The sequence below is a fragment of the Schistocerca americana genome, chromosome X (assembly GCF_021461395.2).
Source record: "Schistocerca americana isolate TAMUIC-IGC-003095 chromosome X, iqSchAmer2.1, whole genome shotgun sequence".
Taxonomy (NCBI): Eukaryota; Metazoa; Arthropoda; class Insecta; order Orthoptera; family Acrididae; genus Schistocerca; species Schistocerca americana.
In genome coordinates this window covers 84925541-84945471 of record NC_060130.1, presented here as the reverse complement: position 1 = coordinate 84945471, position 19931 = coordinate 84925541, and the positions used below count along the sequence as shown (strand labels likewise).

The following is a 19931-nucleotide window of genomic DNA, read 5'->3' as shown; positions in this document are numbered from 1 at the left end:
GCACGAAGTTCGCGAGCCTCTTCTGCCTCTTTCCTGGGAAGGAAGGCAGGGTGGTAATGGTCGGAGCTTGAAACCTCCACGAAAAAGCCGCCGAAGGCGTTGGAGACATCCACAGGATCAACAAGGACCTCAGTACCTGAAGTCAGGCCAGGTACCGAGGAGTGGGCCTTAATGCCCGACAGCCGGCGCATGCCGCCCCAGACGACAGAAGAGGGAGTAAAACTGTTAAAGGAGCTAGTGAAAGAGGCCCAACAAGCTTTTTTGCTGTCTTTGATGACTCTACGGCATTGCGCTCGGAGTCGTTTGCATCCAATACAATTCGCCAACGTAGGATGGCAGCGAAAGGTGCGTAAAGCATGTCGTCGAGCACGGATAGCGTCTCTACAAGCCTCATTCCACCAGGGGACGGAAACGCGACGTGAAGAAGAGGTAGTACGAGGAATAGAACGTTCGGCAGCATTGATGATAACAGCCGTGAGGTATTCGACCTGACTGTCACAACTGAGAAAATCATGGTCCGGAAAGGTCGCCAGGGAGGAGTAAAGTCCCCAGTCAGCTTTCGGTATGTTCCAGCTCGAAGGACGTGGGGATGGGGTGTGGTGTAGGAGACGAACGACACAGGGGAAGTGGTCGCTCGAATAGGTGTCAGAAAGGACATACCACTCGAACCGACGGGCAAAAGTGGTAGAACAGATCGAGAGGTCCAAGTGGGAGTAGGTATGAGTGGAGTCCGAGAGGAAAGTCAGGGCGCCAGTATTGAGGCAGACAAGATTGAGATGGTTGAAGACATCCGCCAAGAGGGAGCCTCTCTGACAGGATGCAGGAGAGCCCCAAAGGGGATGATGGGCATTGAAGTTGCCAAACAATAAAAACGGCGGAGGAAGCTGAACAATCAGGTGCATCACGTCAGCCCGACTAACTGCGGATGACGATGGAGTGTAGACGGTACAAACAGAAAAAGTAAAGGCAGAAAGAGTTATACGGACAGCTATTGCTTGGAGTGGGGTGGTCAATGGGATGGGATGGTAATAGACATCGTCCCGAACGAGCAACATGACCCCACCATGAGCTGGAATACCGTCTGCAGGGGTGAGGTCAGTCCGCTCTGAGGTATAGTGGGTAAAAGCAATACGGTCAGTTGGGCGCAACTTGGTTTTCTGGAGACCAAAGACGAGCGGACAGTGCAGGCGGAGGAGCAGTTGTAATTCCTCCCGATTATATCGAATACATCTGACGTTCCAATGTAACAAAGCCATCGCTAGTCAGAAAAAAAGGGGGGAACGAAATGGGTGAAGAGCTGGTCACCTCGACGGCCGCGGAGAGCCAGGCTTCGAGGGAACAACGCTACAACCGGCGGGAGGCGGATCCTGTTCCATCGAGTCGTCGCCAGCTGCGGCCGCTTTCCCGGGTTGCGTAGGAGGGGCAGCATCATTCGCCGACGAGAGGCCAGATGAGCGCCTGGCAGCAGAGCGTCCCGGCGAAACTGAGGACGGCCGGGAGCAGCGACTCGCGGATGGAGCATCAGACGAAACGCGCCGGGGTGGAGAGGGGGATAAAGATTTCTTCTTGGAGGCCTTCTTGGAAGTCAGATGAGGCACGGGGATGGTGGGATGGACCCGAAGAAGGTCCTCACGCGCGGGGTCCGTTTTGGAACGCCAGACCTCGGAAGCCGGGGGTCCGGAATGTTTCCCCGATGGACGCCTGAAAAGAGGATCGCTTCTCAGGCGGCGGAGGAGGAAGGGTGGCCCCTGGGGCAGAGGGGCAGGGGCCGCAAGGGAGGAGGATTTGGAAGGGTGGGATTTGGGAGGCGGAGGCATAGACCCCGGATGGGGTGAGGAGGTGGAGGGGGGACAGGATAGGGGTGAGGATACTGTGAAAGGAGTGGACACGACTGAGGCAAACGAAGTTGTCAACGTCACGGGATGGAGGCAGTCATACTTCTTCCTGGCCTCAGAATAAGAGAGATGATCCAAAGTTTTTAATTCTTGAATCTTCTTCTCCTCCTGATACGCGGGGCGGTCTAAAGATCTAGGCGAGTGGATGCCAGGACAACTGACGCACCGAGGTGGTGGGGTGCATGTATATTCCTCACGAAGAGGACATCCACAATCGCCACAAAGGGGCTCAGCCTCACACCGTGACGACATTTGCCCAAAGCGCAAACACCGAAAGCAGCGCATAGGAGGCGGGACGTAAGGTCGCATGTCGCACTGGTAGCACATCACCTTTACCTTCTCCGGGAGAACGTCCCCCTCGAAGGCGAGGATAAAGGCTCCGGTGTCGATGCGATGGTCTTTGGGGCCGCGCTGAACTCGCCGGACGAAATGCACGCCTCGGCGCTCCAGGTTGGCCCTGAGCTCCTCATCAGATTGCAGCAGGTCTCGATGAAAAATAGCCCCCTGCATCCTATTCAGTGCCAGATGCGGGACAATGGACACTGGGATGTCCCCTAGTCGGTCGCACGCCTGGAGCACCGCCGACTGTGTGGCGGAGGCGGTCTTTATAAGAACGGACCCCGAACGCATTTTACTGAGAGCCTCAATTTCCCCGAAGATGTCCTCGATGTGCTGGACAAAGAACATGGGCTTGGAGGTGGTGAACGTCCCCCCATCGGACCGAGAACAGACTAAATAGCGGGGGAAGTATTTCGCCCCAAGCCGGCGGGCCTGTCCTTCCTCCCAGGGAGTGGCCAAGGGGGAAAGGGTAGGAGAACCAGAACCAGAGACAGTACCTTTCCTCTTAAAAGACTCAGCCGCAGAGCGACCTGATACATGTTGACGTTTCATCTGCAAAACGTCCGCCCCGATACCACCCACTCCGACCAGGGGCTCTCCCCACGGGCGCCACCCAGCCTCAGCAAGGGCCACCTGGCAGGATGACTGTTGCCGGGAGTCCTGATGCCCCAAGGAGACGGGCATCTACTCCTTGGCCGATGTGGGGAGGGTGCAGCTCAGGTATCGGCAGTACGATCCCTGTGTTGTCAGGGGGCTACAACCTAGAGGGTACATGACGACCCCACCACAATGGGCTGGCTACCGTGCTGGATTTCGGGTGCCATGGAAAGTCCATCATGATCGTAGGTGCAGATGGGGATGTACTATGTGCGGAACGTGTGCCACCCATCAGGCGTTTAGGCCCAATTGGAGGAATAGTGGGTGTGGTTACAACGCCGTTACAATGCTGAGTGCCAAGGTCTTAGTGCACTGAGGACCAGTGATACACCACGTAAGGCGTCCTTCCCCAAAAGGCTCGTACTTCTGTAGAATTTTGAAAAAAGGAGGTCAAACCCCAAGGGGGACCATCACATGGAATGCCGAAGCGGTTGAAACTCCTTTTAGTCGCCTCTTACGACAGGCAGGAATACCTCGGGCCTATTCTTACCCTGGACCCGCAGGGGGAGTCGGCGAAGGAGAAGACCATTTGCCTTTGTTTGGTTTCTTGGAGTGTTTGCGGTTGGCAGAGGTAGATTCAGATGTTTGGTGGCTGGAGAGACATAAGAAGTCTTTGTGGGAGTATTCCTTCACTCTGGCCTGCCAGTTGTGTAGCAGGTGACTTCGCCCTGTGGGGCGAAAGTTTCGTTGCTTGTTGCATACCTGGAGCATGAGACAGGGATGCGATCATGACACTGGGCGATTTTACAACCGCAGTGATGAATTTGAGGTCGCATGTCTGCACGGCCATGTCCTTGGTGGAGTAAGATGTAGCAGCAACGGTACTGTAAGTGTTGGATGTTAGAACGCAGGTTTTCCTACTAGCCAACAACTTGCGATCGACAGGGTAAGGCACTTATTCCTTCACCCACCTCTCCTGGATGGCCCGCTCATTGATGTACATGGGACAATCTCAGGAGAAAGCTGCGTGGTAGCGATTGCAACTGATACAGTGGGGAGGAGGAGGAGGAGGAGGTGGCAATTGCCCTCATGAGCATCCCTACCATAGGTTACACATTTGGTTGGGTGTCGACAGGACATTCAAAATTGGTTATAACAAAGACACTGGTAGCAGCACATCGGGCATGGAATGTATGGTCTGACTGTGATAACTTCATAGACTCCTTTGAGCTTGGACAGAAACACCACTCTAGCAAAAGTAGAAAAAGAGAGTATGTCTGGGCACTAAGGATGCATCTATCTTTTTCATCACCTGATGAACTGCAATGGCACCGTGATCAGAGAGGTACGTTTGGATTTCTACATTGGTCAGACCACCGAGCAACATAATGTAAATCACACCATGGGTAGAGTTCAGCATTTGATGGGACTCAACACAAACAGGATAGTCATGGAGGTGCAAAGTTGCAAGCGGATGCTGTGCTTGACAATCACAAGTAATCTCCAAAAGCAAAGTGCCACTGTGTAAACAAGAGCAGGATTTCACAGGGTCAGCAACTGCATCAACATCTTGCTGAATAATTAACAGTTTGATCGTAGCAAAGAACTGATCGTCTTCAGTACGTGAAACCACAAGGAACCATGGTGCAGCTGGGAGGGTCTTTGAATCATTAGCCTCATTCCATTTAAGTTTAGTAGATGTTGACTGTGACGGCGATGATTGGCTCATTCCGAGGAACTCCCCCATGATTGTCAGTGTCTCTGACTATGTGCTCCTTGCAATGGGGTGGGGGGCCTCAGAGGGGAGTGTACCCACCTTAGGTGATTGTTCACATCTCAAGCCACACCACCTGACCACCTGACAGAGGGACCAATCGGTGATTTCGGAAGGTAGCACCTCAGGTAATCACTCATCCCTGGGCCTGGTCTGTATCGGCATACGTGAAAAAGAAAAACCTCAAAAGCCGAAGCAGAGGAAGGATAGGAGAAAAGGAACAAAGAAAAAAAGGAACGAAAATCAGTGGAGAGACTGTTCTGATATCTGCTACTGAAAGTGCTGGACACATTCCCAAAAACATCCCAGACATGTTCCCCAAGGGAGGGGAAAAACAATAGCAAGAGTATAGACAAGCAGCACAGAAGGGAAAAGATTCCGCAAAAGCTGGGACATCATGGTAGCCAAGCACAAACCCGCCAAAGAGCTGTAGGCCCCCTGGGGAGGAGGGGGGGGGATTCACAGGATCTGCATAATAATAATTTTCCCTTTGCGAAAGTTGCTTATCTCATTGGATTTCCCCATTTGTAGCCCATATCTTTGCTAGGGTTATCTCCCGTCCATGTCTGCTCCGCTTACATACTTTCGTTACCATGTCATGTGCCCACAACACCACCAGGCGGCATCCAACCTCGCAGTGGGCGGTGGTCATAATTTTTTGACTTATCAGTGTATTTAAATGACTTAGGAGATAATCTGAGCAGCTATCTTAGGTTGTTTGCTGATGATGCTGTCATTCATCATCTAGTAAAGTCATCAGACGACCAAAAGAAATTGCAAAACGATTTAGAAAAGATATCTGTATGGTGCAAAAATTGGCAGTTGACCTTAAATAATGAAAAGTGTGAAGTCATCCACATGAGTGCTAAAATGAATCTGTTAAACTTCGGTTACATGATAAATCAATCAAATCTAAAGACCATAAATTCGGCTAAACACCTATGAATTACAATTATCAACAACTTAAATAGGAAAGAACACACAGAAAATTTTGGAAAGCAAACCAAAGACTGCACTTTATTGGCAGAACACTTACAAGATGCAACAGTTCTACTAAAGAGACTGCCTACAATATGCTCATCCGTCCTCTTTGTGTACTGCTGTGCAGTGTGGGATCCTTACCAGGTAGTTTTGACAGGGTACACTAAGAAAGTTTGAAGAAGCGCAGTATGTTTTGTATTATCGAGAAATAGGGGACACTACAGGATTTGGGGTGGACATCAATAAAACAAAGGCATTTCTCGTTGTGGCAGAACCTTCTCATGAAATTTCGATCACCAACTTTCTCCTCCAAATGCAAAAATATTTTGTTGAGACCAACCTACATACAGAGAACCGGTCACATAATAAAAATAAGTAGAGTTCGCACAAAAAGATAGAGGCGTTGATTATTTCCACACCCTGTTCACGAGTGGAACAATAAAGAATTATTGTGAAGATGGTTTGATGAACCCAATGCCAGGCACTTCAGTGTGATTTACAGAGTACCCATGCAGATGTAGATGAATACACTATGGATAGTTGTCGATGCATTCGGAACGCGCCTGGCATGCCTGGGATTTTTAAACATGTATGGACATCGATGAGGAAATTTACTACAGGCTGCCTTCACATGAATGGTGACCACGTGGCCTTGTGTAAGCTTGTTGTGATGTGTTTGTCATCAAGGACATATCTGCAGACTGGATCCTTGGGGACTCTGCTATAAGGTGTCCATGTGCTCAATCATAATGCAATGTACTGGGGAAACCACAGGTTTCCTGACCTACATTTGTTAAGATTATTTGCTTGTTTCATTGTCCTCTTCTAGTCTCTGTTTGTACCTAACCTGTATATGTATGTATGGACGGATGGATGAATAAAAAGAAGAATCCTCACTAGTCAGTCATATTGCTAAATAAAAATCATCATGACCAACCATTATGCACGTAGAAGCATTGTCATGAGTGATCAGTTATTCATGCGAACTAGAGTACACTCTGTCCTTTTTACATTGCTAAAGTCCACTTGTACCCATCAACAGGCACATGTGATGAGTTTTCAATTAAAAAGGCATCGATGGAGACTGGCAAGTTAAGACTCCAAGTGAACGGAAACGGTGAGTTCGGAGATGACATCATAGGAACTGCTGGTGAGCTTAAAGCGAGTATACAGACATTTCTGATCTCTACTGCCCACATATGACATCACACATAACAATTTCATTACATCACACATCAAAACCAATGCCAACTACCATTTGGCTATGAAAAGTTTACCCTTTTGACTGTGCTGACAGTAGCACAGAAAAATGGCTCTAGTTGGAAAATATTCATTTGTCTAATGGATGTTGCCAATATTTCCGTATGACTCAGCCTCACTTTATAAGCAAAAAACACGGGTAATACTGTCAGCACTGCAGAAAGGATGTGGAACTGCCTCTCCCTCAGCAGTTCTAATGTGGGGAGCATCACATACCCCCCTGCCATTCCTCACAGCAACCACAAAGGATCAACTTATTGTGGCCAAACAATACAATGACAGCATTATTAATATACTGTGTGGCCACAATTATGGGCAAGGAAAAGTGTGAAAAATCTGTAAAAGATCTTGCACACTCAGATCATTTATGCCAAATAATAACAGTAAAATCAGATATGGAAAAAATCCCCAAGTTACAGGCATACTGAAGACTTATCACGCCTCAAAATGCAAGCCTTTTAAAGGGAACCATCAAACAAAAATTTGGGTGAAATGTAAAGCAAAGCACATGTGAATGTGAAATTCTCAGAAGTTCTCACCATTAATTAAACTGAAATTTGAAAATACATTTCCAAAGGACCAACATCATTAGCTACATCTCAAAAAACAAATTGATGGCAGCAGGCATTAGTAAATTCTCCTACCCTCTTACGTACCTAATTTCCATGAAACAGAGTCACAGCGACCCACAGTTCTCAAATTTCTTCCTACAAAAATATTTATAGAAGGATGCAGACTTCTGCCAAAAATGTCATCTAATGACAAAATAATTCACAGTGTAAAGAACAAAAGGAAAGTAGTCTAGGATGTGATAAAACAATAAAAGGGGAGAGAAAACTGTGACAATGAAATTATCTGGATGCGTGTAAGTTTTACGTGAATTATCGGATACCTTTACTGGTCACCTGATCTCACCATGACACTTTTACAATCATTCAGAGGAAGTCTATGCACAGTAGTGTGGAAACAGCCAGATCATGTAGTATTAGTTGGAGGTGACTTTAACCTACCAAGTATAGACAGAGATGTCTACGGATTCATTGTAAGTGGCACAAACAGGCAGTTGTGTTAAGTAGTTTCGAACAGTGTCTTGAAAAGTATCTTGAACAACTAATTTGACAGCCCACATGCAATGGAAATATTTTAGACCTTGTAGCTACAAACAGGCCTGACCTTGGTGACAGTGTCAGTATAGAGACAGCAATTAGAATTCAACGGTTACTAAGGTTAATAAATCCATCAAGAAGGCAAGGAGAATATTTCTGCTAGAAAAAGCAGATAAGCAGTTGTTAGCGTCCCACTTAGACAATGAACCGTCTGCAGTTAAACAATCAAATTCAGAAAAGGCTGAGGAAACAGAGATTGTTGCACTCTCAGTTCATAAAAGGGAAATGTCGAGAGGCAAAGGTTAGTAGAAATTTGTGTGTCTGTAAGATCAATGCGCGGACCATACAACTTCCCTCGTCATACCTTATGATGTTATGGTGTATGGGAAGGTTTCCTCTATAAGTGACAGGAGGAGGATACAAAATGACTTACACCAAATTTCTAGTTGGTGTGATGAATGGCAGCTTGCTCTAAATGTAGAAAAATGTAAGTTAATGTATATGAGCAGGAAAAACAATCCCATAATATTCAAATACAGCATTAACTGCATGCTGCTGCACAGAGTCACATTTATTATTGTAGCAAGGTGTAAGAATGCAAAGTGATATGAAATGGAACACTCACATAAGGACAGTAGTAGGGAAGGTGAACATCTGACTTCAGCTTATTGAAATTTTAGGAAAGAGTGGCTCATCTACAAATGAGACAGCATATAGAACATTAGTGTGATCCATTCTTGAGCACTGCCTAAGTGTTTGGGATCCCCACGAGGTCATTTAAAAGAAGACATCAAAGCAATTCAGAGGTGGGCTGCTAGATTAGTTACCAGTCAGTTTCATTAACATGTGAGTGTTATGAAGAGCCTTTGTGAACTCAAATGTGGATCCCTGAAGGGAAGCTGATGTTCTTTTCACAGAACACTATTAGGAAAATTTTGAGAACCAGCATTTGAATCTGACCGCACACTGATTTTACCGCCACAAAATGTACATTTTGTGTAAGGAGCACAAAGGTAAGAGAAACTAGGGCTCATATAAAGGCGTATGGACTGTCATTTTACCCTCTCACTATTTGTGAGTGGAACAGGTACAGAAATGACTGATAGTTGTACAAGATAACCTGAGCCAACACACATCATACGGTGTTTTGCGCAGTATGTATGTAGATGTGGATGTAGAAACAAAAGTGTAACAACGTACAGATAAGGATTGGGAATAAAGTGAAACATCATTCACAACACCAAACAAATTTTGTGAATGAACATTTTTCAAATATTGCAGAAACATTTTCACGTAGGCCTAACTCTCAAAAACAGATATAATATCTGTTGTGGGCTAAGTACAATGATGTTAATTCCATCCATAGGGCATCGAGTCAGAAATCATATAAACATTTAAAAAAATTATAGGTCAGCATGCCTACATGAAGCATCAACCTGTGCAATGAAGCAATGCATACAGGACATAAAATCTCCCTTAACAAACATAAGAGAGTCATTCACACCAGGAAACTTCCCACTGTATTTCCAACAGGCAACAGTTGTTCCTCTGCTAAAAAGAGGTAATGCAGACCACACAGAAAACTACAGGTCCATTTCCTTACATTCTAAAAAACACAGTCAGCTTACAATCAAAGTGAAAGAGATATTGTCAGTGTTCTGTTCTTTTTCTATTTGAGCATGTATAGTGTCATATGCCTCAGCATCATTATGTTATGGGATTAAGCTACCATGCATTATCGGTAGGTTCACTTGACTTGAATCAATTACAAAAGACAGATTAATATTTTTTTTTGTTAAACAGGATCTTCCAAATGTACCATAGTAACTGAAAAAAGAAAGAAAAGTCCTTAAGAGTAAAAGCCCAAATCAGGGCCAGTGGCATACTTACATATTTCATGCAGCAATGCTGTCAGCAGTGGGAATGAAAGGGGTATGTCAGCCCTGGTTCTACACAGCTAATGAGAGAGCAGTGGACAGATAACACGTTTTGAAGTAAGAGAGAAAGGAATATTGTGACACAGTCACATACATACACCACAAACTCGGAAATTGTAAGAGTCAACTATTTGTGACAGCCAAGATCATAAATTCAATTTCTACAAATGAAATGAGCATCAAATTAAGCTGTGGCAGTAGATCCCAACCTAGACGCAACCTTGTAATTTGTGACATATTCTGAGCATTATGCTCAACATCAAAATCTTGAATCAAACCATTCAAACCTGTGTGCACATGCACACATTGAAAATCAATAAAATATTTTTTACAACAGTGAAAAAGAGAATGGTTTCTATTTCAGCACTAGAAATTATTTACCTCTTCTCGCCACTCACTGGTTATGTGAAAGTATCATTTTACTGGCTATGCAAAACTGATGTGTTGCCCATTTATGAGCAACAGAAAAACACAGCTGTGATTGGTGCTGGCTCTGATCTAGACTTTAGCAGAGAAAGTAAATGAACCCCTCGAGGAAGTTTAGATTTGATCAATATGCAATAAAGTTACACTGAACACAAGTAAAACACCATGAAGTTCAGTTGAAAGAGGAAAAATGGCAATGATAAAATTAAATGCAGATGATGCCTCTACAGAGTGCATAACAAGCCAACTTTCTAGGAATGAATATTGGTTCCCACTTGAAGAGGTAGGAACACACAAAATACTTGCAAACAATATAATCAGCATTTCATGTGTTTATAGTCCTGTCATCAATATGCAACAGTGTCTTGTAGTAGTGGTAGTCTTATACATGGATCACTTTTACACGGATTGTTGACATGTCATGATATTACAGTTTCAGAAAAAAATATCATAATTCTTATGTATTGGTGTAGCCTGACAAGGATGGGACAGGTAGTTCACCATGGCGGGTGGCAGAAATGGAGATCAGAACATCCATCCTCCAGAATACAAGGCCAGTCTGCTTAGAATAGTACAGCCTCATTTGGTTTATCCTTTGTGTACAATGTTGCATTGTTTATATACTGATGTAAAGCAGTTATTTCATAATGAAGAAGGCTAGTGGTACACTGTTCAATCATATCCTTGTAAAAATGATGCATGAATGAATAAAACAACTAATACTTCTCTTACTACAAAGCCATTACTAGCACATTTGAGATAAACAGCTTTATCACCCACCAACAATTGTAAACAATCTAATAGATAATAAATTCAAACAGAAACTGAAATCATATGTGCTAGAGAGAGAGAGAGAGAGAGAGAGAGAGAGAGACTGACCAACATAGTTAAGCAGAAATCATGATGGAATGAAAAAATTAACATAAGAGAATCATGCAAATGGTCAATATATTGCAATGCTTTCACTAACAAAGTGATAATTGTAAAACTGACTTTCCACATCAAAGCCAGAGGTCACTATTTCATGTACTGAATGTGTCATAATTAAACTCTATACTCTGATTAAAATTACTTTGTGACTGACAAACTTCAGTGCTGGGGGGGGCATATGTACTGCTGGCATGCAGCCAGCCATGCTTAACAAGGCACTGCACGTACCTACAAAACAGGTAACACAGTGAGCATGTGGCGGCACCCAATAAAGGGCACAACTGGATGGAGGCTAGCTCCTAACACTCAACTTGTTGAAACATCGATAACAAAGTAATTTTAATCAGAGTATAATGTAAATGACTCAAACTGTACTATCTGAACTTTGGAATTTTCATCAAAAGCTGCACACGCGCTTAACAAGGAATGTTTTAACCTAATACAATTTCCAGCCAAACAAGCCATTTACTAACAGCTCTGGTCAATAATCATACTGCATCTGGTGTGTGATATATCAACCGATACATACTTCTGAATGCAGGATCAAAATGTACCCCTACAGTGTGGTATTGTGTAAAGTCTTTGGGATATTTAAGACTATATGACACATTTATATTTTCAGTCAGTTATAAGATTTTAGGTCAAATAACAAGAATTTCAACATTTAAGACTTGACACAGTGATCTGTCTGCATACATTAAAAATAAAAATTCAATGTGTGTGTGTGTGTGTGTTTGTGTGAGAGATAGAGAGAGAGAGAGAGAGAGAGAGAGAGAGAGAGAGAGAGAGCATGTGCACAAACACAGATTTCAATTGTTTGATTCAAGATTTGGATGTTCGGCATAATGCTAAAAATTGGCAAGTGTTAATTTATGAGTGTAAAAGTAGTTCGAAAGCAATGTTATTAGTAATTCGTTAGTACCATATTAGCAGCAATTAACCTTCTATCAGAATATTTGGTTCATTCACTTAATAAGAACAAAACATACAAAATCACGGCCCTCTGACTGTGGGTTAACAAATATAAATATTACGAGTGGGCGAACTGCTGTCATTCAAAAATCATTTCACTACTTACAGGTTGGTTTAACAAAATACTATTGTTTTCTGTATTTGTGGAACAGCTGAGAGATCAAAACCCACTACAACATCAAGCAATGGGCTATCAGATAAAAGTATCTTCCATGAAAGGAAAATGTTAAGAATTAACCAATAATTGTGCCCCTGCTTCATATTAAACTATGGCTGATGATTAACTTTGCGAAGGCTCTTGATAAACACAGGGCGAAGCATTCAATTGTTTGAAAGAATCTTTGCCCAATATTAGTGAAGGCAAGTTGAGAAGGTGTGTTTATTGAGAAAAATTTTTGTAAGTACAAGGCCCTTGCATTTTTCATCATTCTTTATGAACAAAGTTCCAGGGCTTGTTGGAATCTATATCACATTCTATACCAATTCGTGGCTGCGTTAGCCACTCTTTTAACCATTAATATACTATAGATCCCTCCAACAAGAAAACTGTGGCCAATAGCCAGAAGAAGGCAGAGATCACACCTGTCTGCAAGAAGGGCAGCAAAAATGGACAAAATTACCATCCAATATTCCTGTGGATATTCATCTTCAGGCAAGGGTGACAAGCAGAAAACTTGTTGAAATGTTGCCACAGAATGACGTACTGACTCAGCTGATAACCCGAGAAGACTTAATCATACGCCTCGATAAGTTTTCAGTGTGGTGACAGACTGGTGTGTAGCTTGACAAAATCAATAACATCATGTTATAGTCACCATACTGTTTACTAATTCTGATGCATGCTTCCTATGCCTCTGGTCACTGCCGACAACTCATATCAAACATTCCTCTTGCCCCAAGACAAACATTAACTACATACTATGCTACAGGTTAGCCGTTGACACATTTATTTTGCATTCACATTCACAGGCTTTGTCAGCTCTCAACCAAACTATCACTCTTAAACCTAGAGTTCAGGCTACGCGACTGATCTGTTTGTCACTACCACCCAGATTTTAGGGGGCAGTACAGGTGTCCACTGTCTCTATAGGACAACAGAAAATTGTTCATTTATGATAATTTGATGCTAAACTCGCAAAAAAAAGACATTGTTCACCGTTTTCTAACTAGGATTTTTCACACAAAATTTGGATGTTGTTAGTGATTAACAGGGTCAAGAAAGTCTTACCATGGAATATTGCTACCATCACCAATGAAACACTTGGGTGATCAAGGATTACCATAAACTATTTTACGTGTATATTCTGGGGAACCGCAGCTGTTGAAAGGCATGATGTAAGGAAGAACTCTGCTGACAGCTGGTAAAATTGTTGTTTATTAAAACACAGCCGGTTTCACGTCTTAAAGCCACATCATCAGGTGTAACAACATTAAAAGATCATAGGCATACCCATCGCCTATAGTAAAAAATTTACTACACAGGGAATATCGTCAATTCGCTCACCATAGTATTGCCGATATTCTCTAACTAGTAAATTTTGACTAGTGGTGATTGGTATGCCTATGGTCTCTTAATGTTGTTGCACCTGATGATGCGGCTTTAAGCCGCGAAACCAGCCGTGTTTTAATAAACGACAATTTCACCAGCTGTCAACGGAGTTCTTCCTAATATCATGAAGAATAACTGTTGGTTTTCGTTTTCTTTTATTTAGAGATACTCTGTGGCATTTCACAAGAGGGTCACAACCCATACCAAGTGGTCCAAGAAAAAAATAGTTGGTTGCTTGACCATCTCAGAAAAATTTTATATTTGCTGGGTGAATTTCCCAATGTTTAGCAGTCACAAAAATATTTTTTTTAAAAAAAATATTGTTTATTATTTTGAAATGGGGGCCATATTAGTTCCAGGCCACATGTGTTTTTTCGTATTTGCAAGCATCTACATTTTTTACAATTATTCAGTAGTGGATTGTCCTAAGCCTTTCAGATAAAATGCATTTGCTTCAACACTCTCTGGGCTACAAATTAACATCACTATCACTTAGCTGAATGTATTCTTTAATATATTTGTAATAGTTCAAAGTTATCAGCCACAAATTAAAAAAAACTCAATATTTGAACAGTAGTTTTCCAAAGAAAGATTAATTTCTCAGCTTTAATATTTTTTATGCTATTACATTGTATAGTATACTTACTTTTTATACAGTATCAATGCTGAGCAGCGTACATTTAAAAAATACACTGTTTTAAAAAATAGATTTTTTTAATTTTTCCATTTTGTGGGCTGAAATATCTTTGTTGGGGGGGGGGGGGGGGACCAGATAAAAATCTGAAAATTTCTCAGTTAATAGCCATTTATGATATCAAACTTCAGTATAAATTTCAACTCTGAGATTCAACTGGAAGTTATGGAGAAACACGAGTCAAAAAAACATTTTTAACATCTGCGATATCTGGTAGGCTAATCAAATAAAGTATACCAACTGCATACAGTAACACACCACATTAGACTAGCTACTGATTATTTGTCGAAACAATGCTGTGTTAATTGTTTCAGTAGGCTAACAATTGCATCTGCAAGCCTATACAAGTCTGATTGTTGTCTTCCCCCTGACACCAATAATTGTCCACTCACACTTATTTAGCTAGAAGTTCTTGAATTGTGCAGTTGAAAAATGGTGCCTCAGTGTTATGTTAGTGTTATTATTAATTAAGCATGTCATAAAAGTGAGTGTGTATGGAGTGAATCATAAAGACATTACATTAATCGAAGACTGCAGTGAAGAAGAAAAAGTGTTGTTTTACTTATCAGTTTACTGCCGAATTCTTGGAGTCGAGCAAAAGTTAGTGATAAATTTAATGTGTCAGAACGTCTTGTTAAGTTAACAAGGTAATTAGTAAAAGAACAGGGAATTTTACCAGCATTACAACTCGGTATGGGATGACCTACGAGAAAAATCATCTGCATCCCATTTTCCCAAATAAGTTTACAAACTACGCAATGCATTAACAATATTATGATTTTTTTGATGTTTCGTGTGTGTGAATAATTTCCAGTTTATGAGAAAGATTTAGTCAGTACTTTGCATTTCGGCAAAGTGACGTGAAAGAAATTTGCTTGCACATCTGAATTCAACCTAGCAAAATTAGATAAATCAATCCACTTAGAAACGAAACAGTTTCAATTCGTTGACCAGCGTAATTATTGTACAATGTATAGATTAAAAATATAACTTACAGTTATCTCATGTACATCAAACATTTATTAGAAATGTATAAGGAAATACGTGTCGTTCATGGTCCTAAATATGCCAGTGCTTAGATGTGTTACCCCAACCCTCACTAACATCTAATATTAATGTGAACAAGCTAGATGTGCCTCTTCGAAAGTACGAGCCAAAGTTAAACTCTATGATCACTCATACAGTAACCATACAGTCACTCAACTCCATTAACTCACCGTTACTCCAGTCTTTGCCATTAGGGTTGAGACACCACTTCTTTTTCGTACGCCTCTCCGCAAGCATAGACATTATTAGGGTGTTTTAAAAGTCCAAAACTAATATTTACAAGATATTTCTTTAAACCCTTACGTTCACAACATCCACACGCCACCACCAACACGAAATTGAAAAAACAAACTGTTTATCGACGTACAAAGTTCATAGCATTCAAGACAAACCAGCGCTTCTGCATGCATACCCACTCTCGCTCATGCCGTATCATTTGGCTGTGGAAACACACTACTGGCACACGACAGTCAGGAAAGTTAAAAGCTGTTTAACCTCACTGGCCTTTTGTCGTTGTCCCCACAACCGCACAATAGTGTCAGCAACTGTCCTTGCAGGCAGTAATGTGCTCATTCTGCTTTCGTTCGATTGATAGTGCAGCTCTTGAATAGCTTGTTTTTTCTTAAATCTTCTGGCAGGAATCTCATTCTAACCTTCACCTATTTCCATTAACCACTGTATGGTATAAAAATTATTCAGTATCATTTCCACTAACGCAATGTTTCCAAAAGTATGTCTATGGTAACTTAGAGTATGGACTTGTCGAGGTACACACTACTGCCGAAATGGATTTTTACTGTATTCTGATTTCAGAATAATGATAAAAGTCTTTTGCTGTGGTCACTGACTGTAAACAGAATATTTATTTGTACCTTCGGAGATCTGAAAAAAAAGAGGTTCCTTTACTGTGACCTTCTGGAGCAGCATTTTTGAAATTTAGACTTCCTAAAATGTTATTTTAACGCTTTTCTATGCAATTTAGAAGTGCTAATACATCAACTGTACTGGTAAAAAATAAAGTTCTATCGTACCACATCTCAAAATCTGTGGTTCTAAGTTTTCTTTGTCAAAGGTACTGGTACAGAATGTCAGTGTATAGTGTCACAAATCACACACTGATTAAATGTATTCTTGACCTAAGATAAAATCCCATTAAAATACAACGTTGTTTTCATTTGAGGAATGGGGGACACTGCAGGAGCCTCCACGAAGATTGCGTTCACCACTCGAACAACAAGCAATCGGGCGTCCCCTGGAAACGACCTAGTCGGCCAATCCTGCAAACACCGGAGCACCAAAACCAAAGATGACAAAACAACTCTCCGAAGAGACTCAAAAAAGGCCTTTATCAAGACCATCACTAGTGACAACTTCCTGCAATATTGAAGGCTTATCTGTAAATAAAGAAATTTTATTATCTGACATGTGCAAACGAAACAACTGTGATGTTTTAGTGTTACAAGAAACACACAGAGCACCAACTAGCCATAGACCAAAAATACAGGGCATGAAATTAGTTCTTGAGAGACCACACGAAAGGTACGGAAGTGCTATATTTGTGAAACCGAACTTAGACGTACGCTCCTGTGCTCTGACCTGCGAAGAAAACATAGAAATCTTAACTATTGAGCTACATTCATGTACTGTAACATCCGTGTACAAACCACCCGGTGCGAGGTTCAAATTTACGGAGCCTGGAAATTTCCATTCAAAAAACATGAAAGTTGTACTAGGAGATTTTAACTGTCACGGTCTCGCATGGGGTTATAAAGAGACAAATGACGATGGCGAAATGCTGGAGGCCTGGGCAGACCAGACTAAACTGAAATTGATACATGACCCAAAGTTGCCTGCATCATTTAACAGCGGAAGATGGAAACGAGGATATAATCCAGATAACATCTTTGTCTCCGAAAAGGTATCCCTGCAAACTGTAAAGCAAATCGAGGACCCAATTCCAAGATCGCAACACAGAGCAATAACTTGCTGCATTACTGCAGTAATCAAATCAGATGTAATGCCCTTCAAGAGACGCTTCAGTTTCAAAAAAGCTCATTGGGAACTTTTCACAGAGGACCTTGATAAGGAGATCCTGGAAATTAATCCAGAGATACAAACATATGAAACTTTTATAGACCTTGTCAAGAAAATCTCTCGTCGGCGCATACCTAGAGGGTGCCGCACCCAGTATATCGCTGGACTCAATGGTAGCAGCAAGGAAGCTCTGAAAAAGTATGAAGAACTGTACAATAAGGACCCCTTCTCAGAGGAAACGATCCAGGCAGGTGAAGCACTGATGTCTGGTATCTCCGAAGCGAGAAAGGAAAAGTGGTGCAACCTCCTACAAGAGACGGACATGAAGCACAGCAGTAGGAAGGCATGGAAACTGGTCAAAAGTCTCAACAACGACCCAACAGAACCACAACCAAATTACAGTGAAGTTACACCTGATCAGATAGCTCACCAACTACTCATGAACGGAAAAACTAAAAGGAAGATCAGGAATGGCAAAATTAAAAGAAAATTGAACGAGGAGATTAGCTTCCTAGCTCACCCGTTCTCCATTCAGGAGCTACAAGATGCCATCAAAGATTTGAAAAACAATAAGGCCGCTGGCCTCGACGATCTGAGATCTGAGCAAATTAAACATTTTGGACCGGGAGTACAAGCATGGATCCTAGAGCTAATGAATAACTGTATTACAACAATGCAAATTCCTAAACTGTGGAGGAAAGCCCGGGTTATTGCGTTACTAAAACCAGGGAAAGACCCAGCTGAAGCTAAAAATTTCCGGCCTGTCTCACTGCTTTGTCATTTATTTAAAGTGCTGGAGCGAATGATCCTCAAACGCATAGCTGATTATGTGGACAAAGTCCTCATTAACGAACAAGCTGGATTCCGACCAGGAAAATCATGCTGTGGCCAAATCCTGAATCTCACACAGTACATCGAAGACGGCTATCAGAGAGGAGAAGTAACTGGGGTCGCATTCCTGGATCTCAGTGCTGCATATGACACAGTTAACCATAAGTTGCTTACCCAGAAAGTGTATAATGTCACTAAGGACTACACCCTTTCTATGTTCGTGCAATGTATGCTACAGAACAGACGCTACTATGTAACCTTACAATCTAAAAACAGCCGATGGAGGACACAGAAAAATGGACTTGCACAGGGCAGTGTTTTGGCTCCAATATTATTTAACATCTATACCAATGATCTTCCCATCAGCGACCAGACACGAATGTTCATATATGCTGATGATGCAGCAGTGGCCACACAGGATAAAACCTTTGAACAAGTGGAGGAGAATCTCACAGGAGCCTTAACAGAACTTGCTACCTATTACGACGGCAATAATCTCAAACCAAACCCCAGTAAATCACAAGTATCCGCCTTCCATCTTAGGAGCAAACAAGCCAAACGGAAACTCCGAGTCATGTGGCAAGGGGAAGAGCTGAAACATACAAACAGCCCAAAATACCTGGGAGTAACATTGGACAGAGCACTTACTTTTAAGCAGCACTGTCACAACACTAAAAAAAAGGTCTGTGCCAGGAACAACATACTGCGGAAGCTAACAGGTTCATCGTGGGGAGCTCAACCACATGTTTTGCGCACCACAGGTCTGGTGCTGGGTATCTCAGCTGCGGAATATGCGGCGCCAGTTTGGAGGAACTCTGCCCACGCTAAGCAAGTTGACGTCGCCGTAAACGAAACTGTACGTATTGCCACAGGATGCCTCAAACCAACTCCCACAGACATCATTTACCCCATCATAGGCATAGCACCACCCACTATCCGCAGACAAGTAGCCGCCGAGATCGAAAGAACAAAACAAAAGAATGATCCTCGACACCCGATGTATATGCACCGAAAACAACGTGTCCGGCTGAAATCCCGCAGGAGTTTCATTGAAACTACTGAAGAGCTCGCCACCAAGCCCGTCGCAAGGCGGCTATCTCTCTGGGAAGAAATGGTGCCACACTCCACAATGGAACTACTTGAGGAGGGATCTGCAGGATTTCAACTACCTTTTACAACTTGGAGGTCATTACAACGGCTGCGCACTGGAGTAACTGGGTGCAAATCAAACCTATTTAAATGGGGTTACAGTGATAGCGATAGGTGTGAATGCGGAGCAATACAGGACTTGGACCACCTACTGATCTGCCCAGACATGTCTATGACATGCACTAAAGATGATATTTTGAAAGTCAATGACAAAGCAATCTACGTTGCTAATTACTGGGAAGGGAAGATATAATTGGTGCATCCGGACACGGAAGAAGAAGAAATTTGAGGAATCACTGAACGATGAGAGGATCTACACTATGGTTACATAATTAAGTACGGGGATAGTTATATTTACACTACCAGTGACCTCTCATACACATGACTAGTTACAAGAATAAAACAAAGCT

At 42.5% G+C, this 19931-nt stretch overlaps 1 protein-coding gene across 2 annotated transcripts in view; it reads right to left on the bottom strand.

Moving 5' to 3' along the window:
- The window catches only part of LOC124555152 (PIN2/TERF1-interacting telomerase inhibitor 1), a 93532-nt gene extending 77648 nt beyond the window's left edge, over window positions 1–15884 (bottom strand). For both annotated transcript variants that reach the window (XM_047128970.1, XM_047128971.1), the window contains exon 1: window positions 15678–15884. In XM_047128970.1, the coding sequence (XP_046984926.1) occupies window positions 15678–15750 (73 nt within the window). In that variant the 5' untranslated portion in view covers window positions 15751–15884. The remainder of the gene's footprint in view (window positions 1–15677) is intronic.
- Between the last annotated feature and the right edge of the window lie 4047 nt (window positions 15885–19931).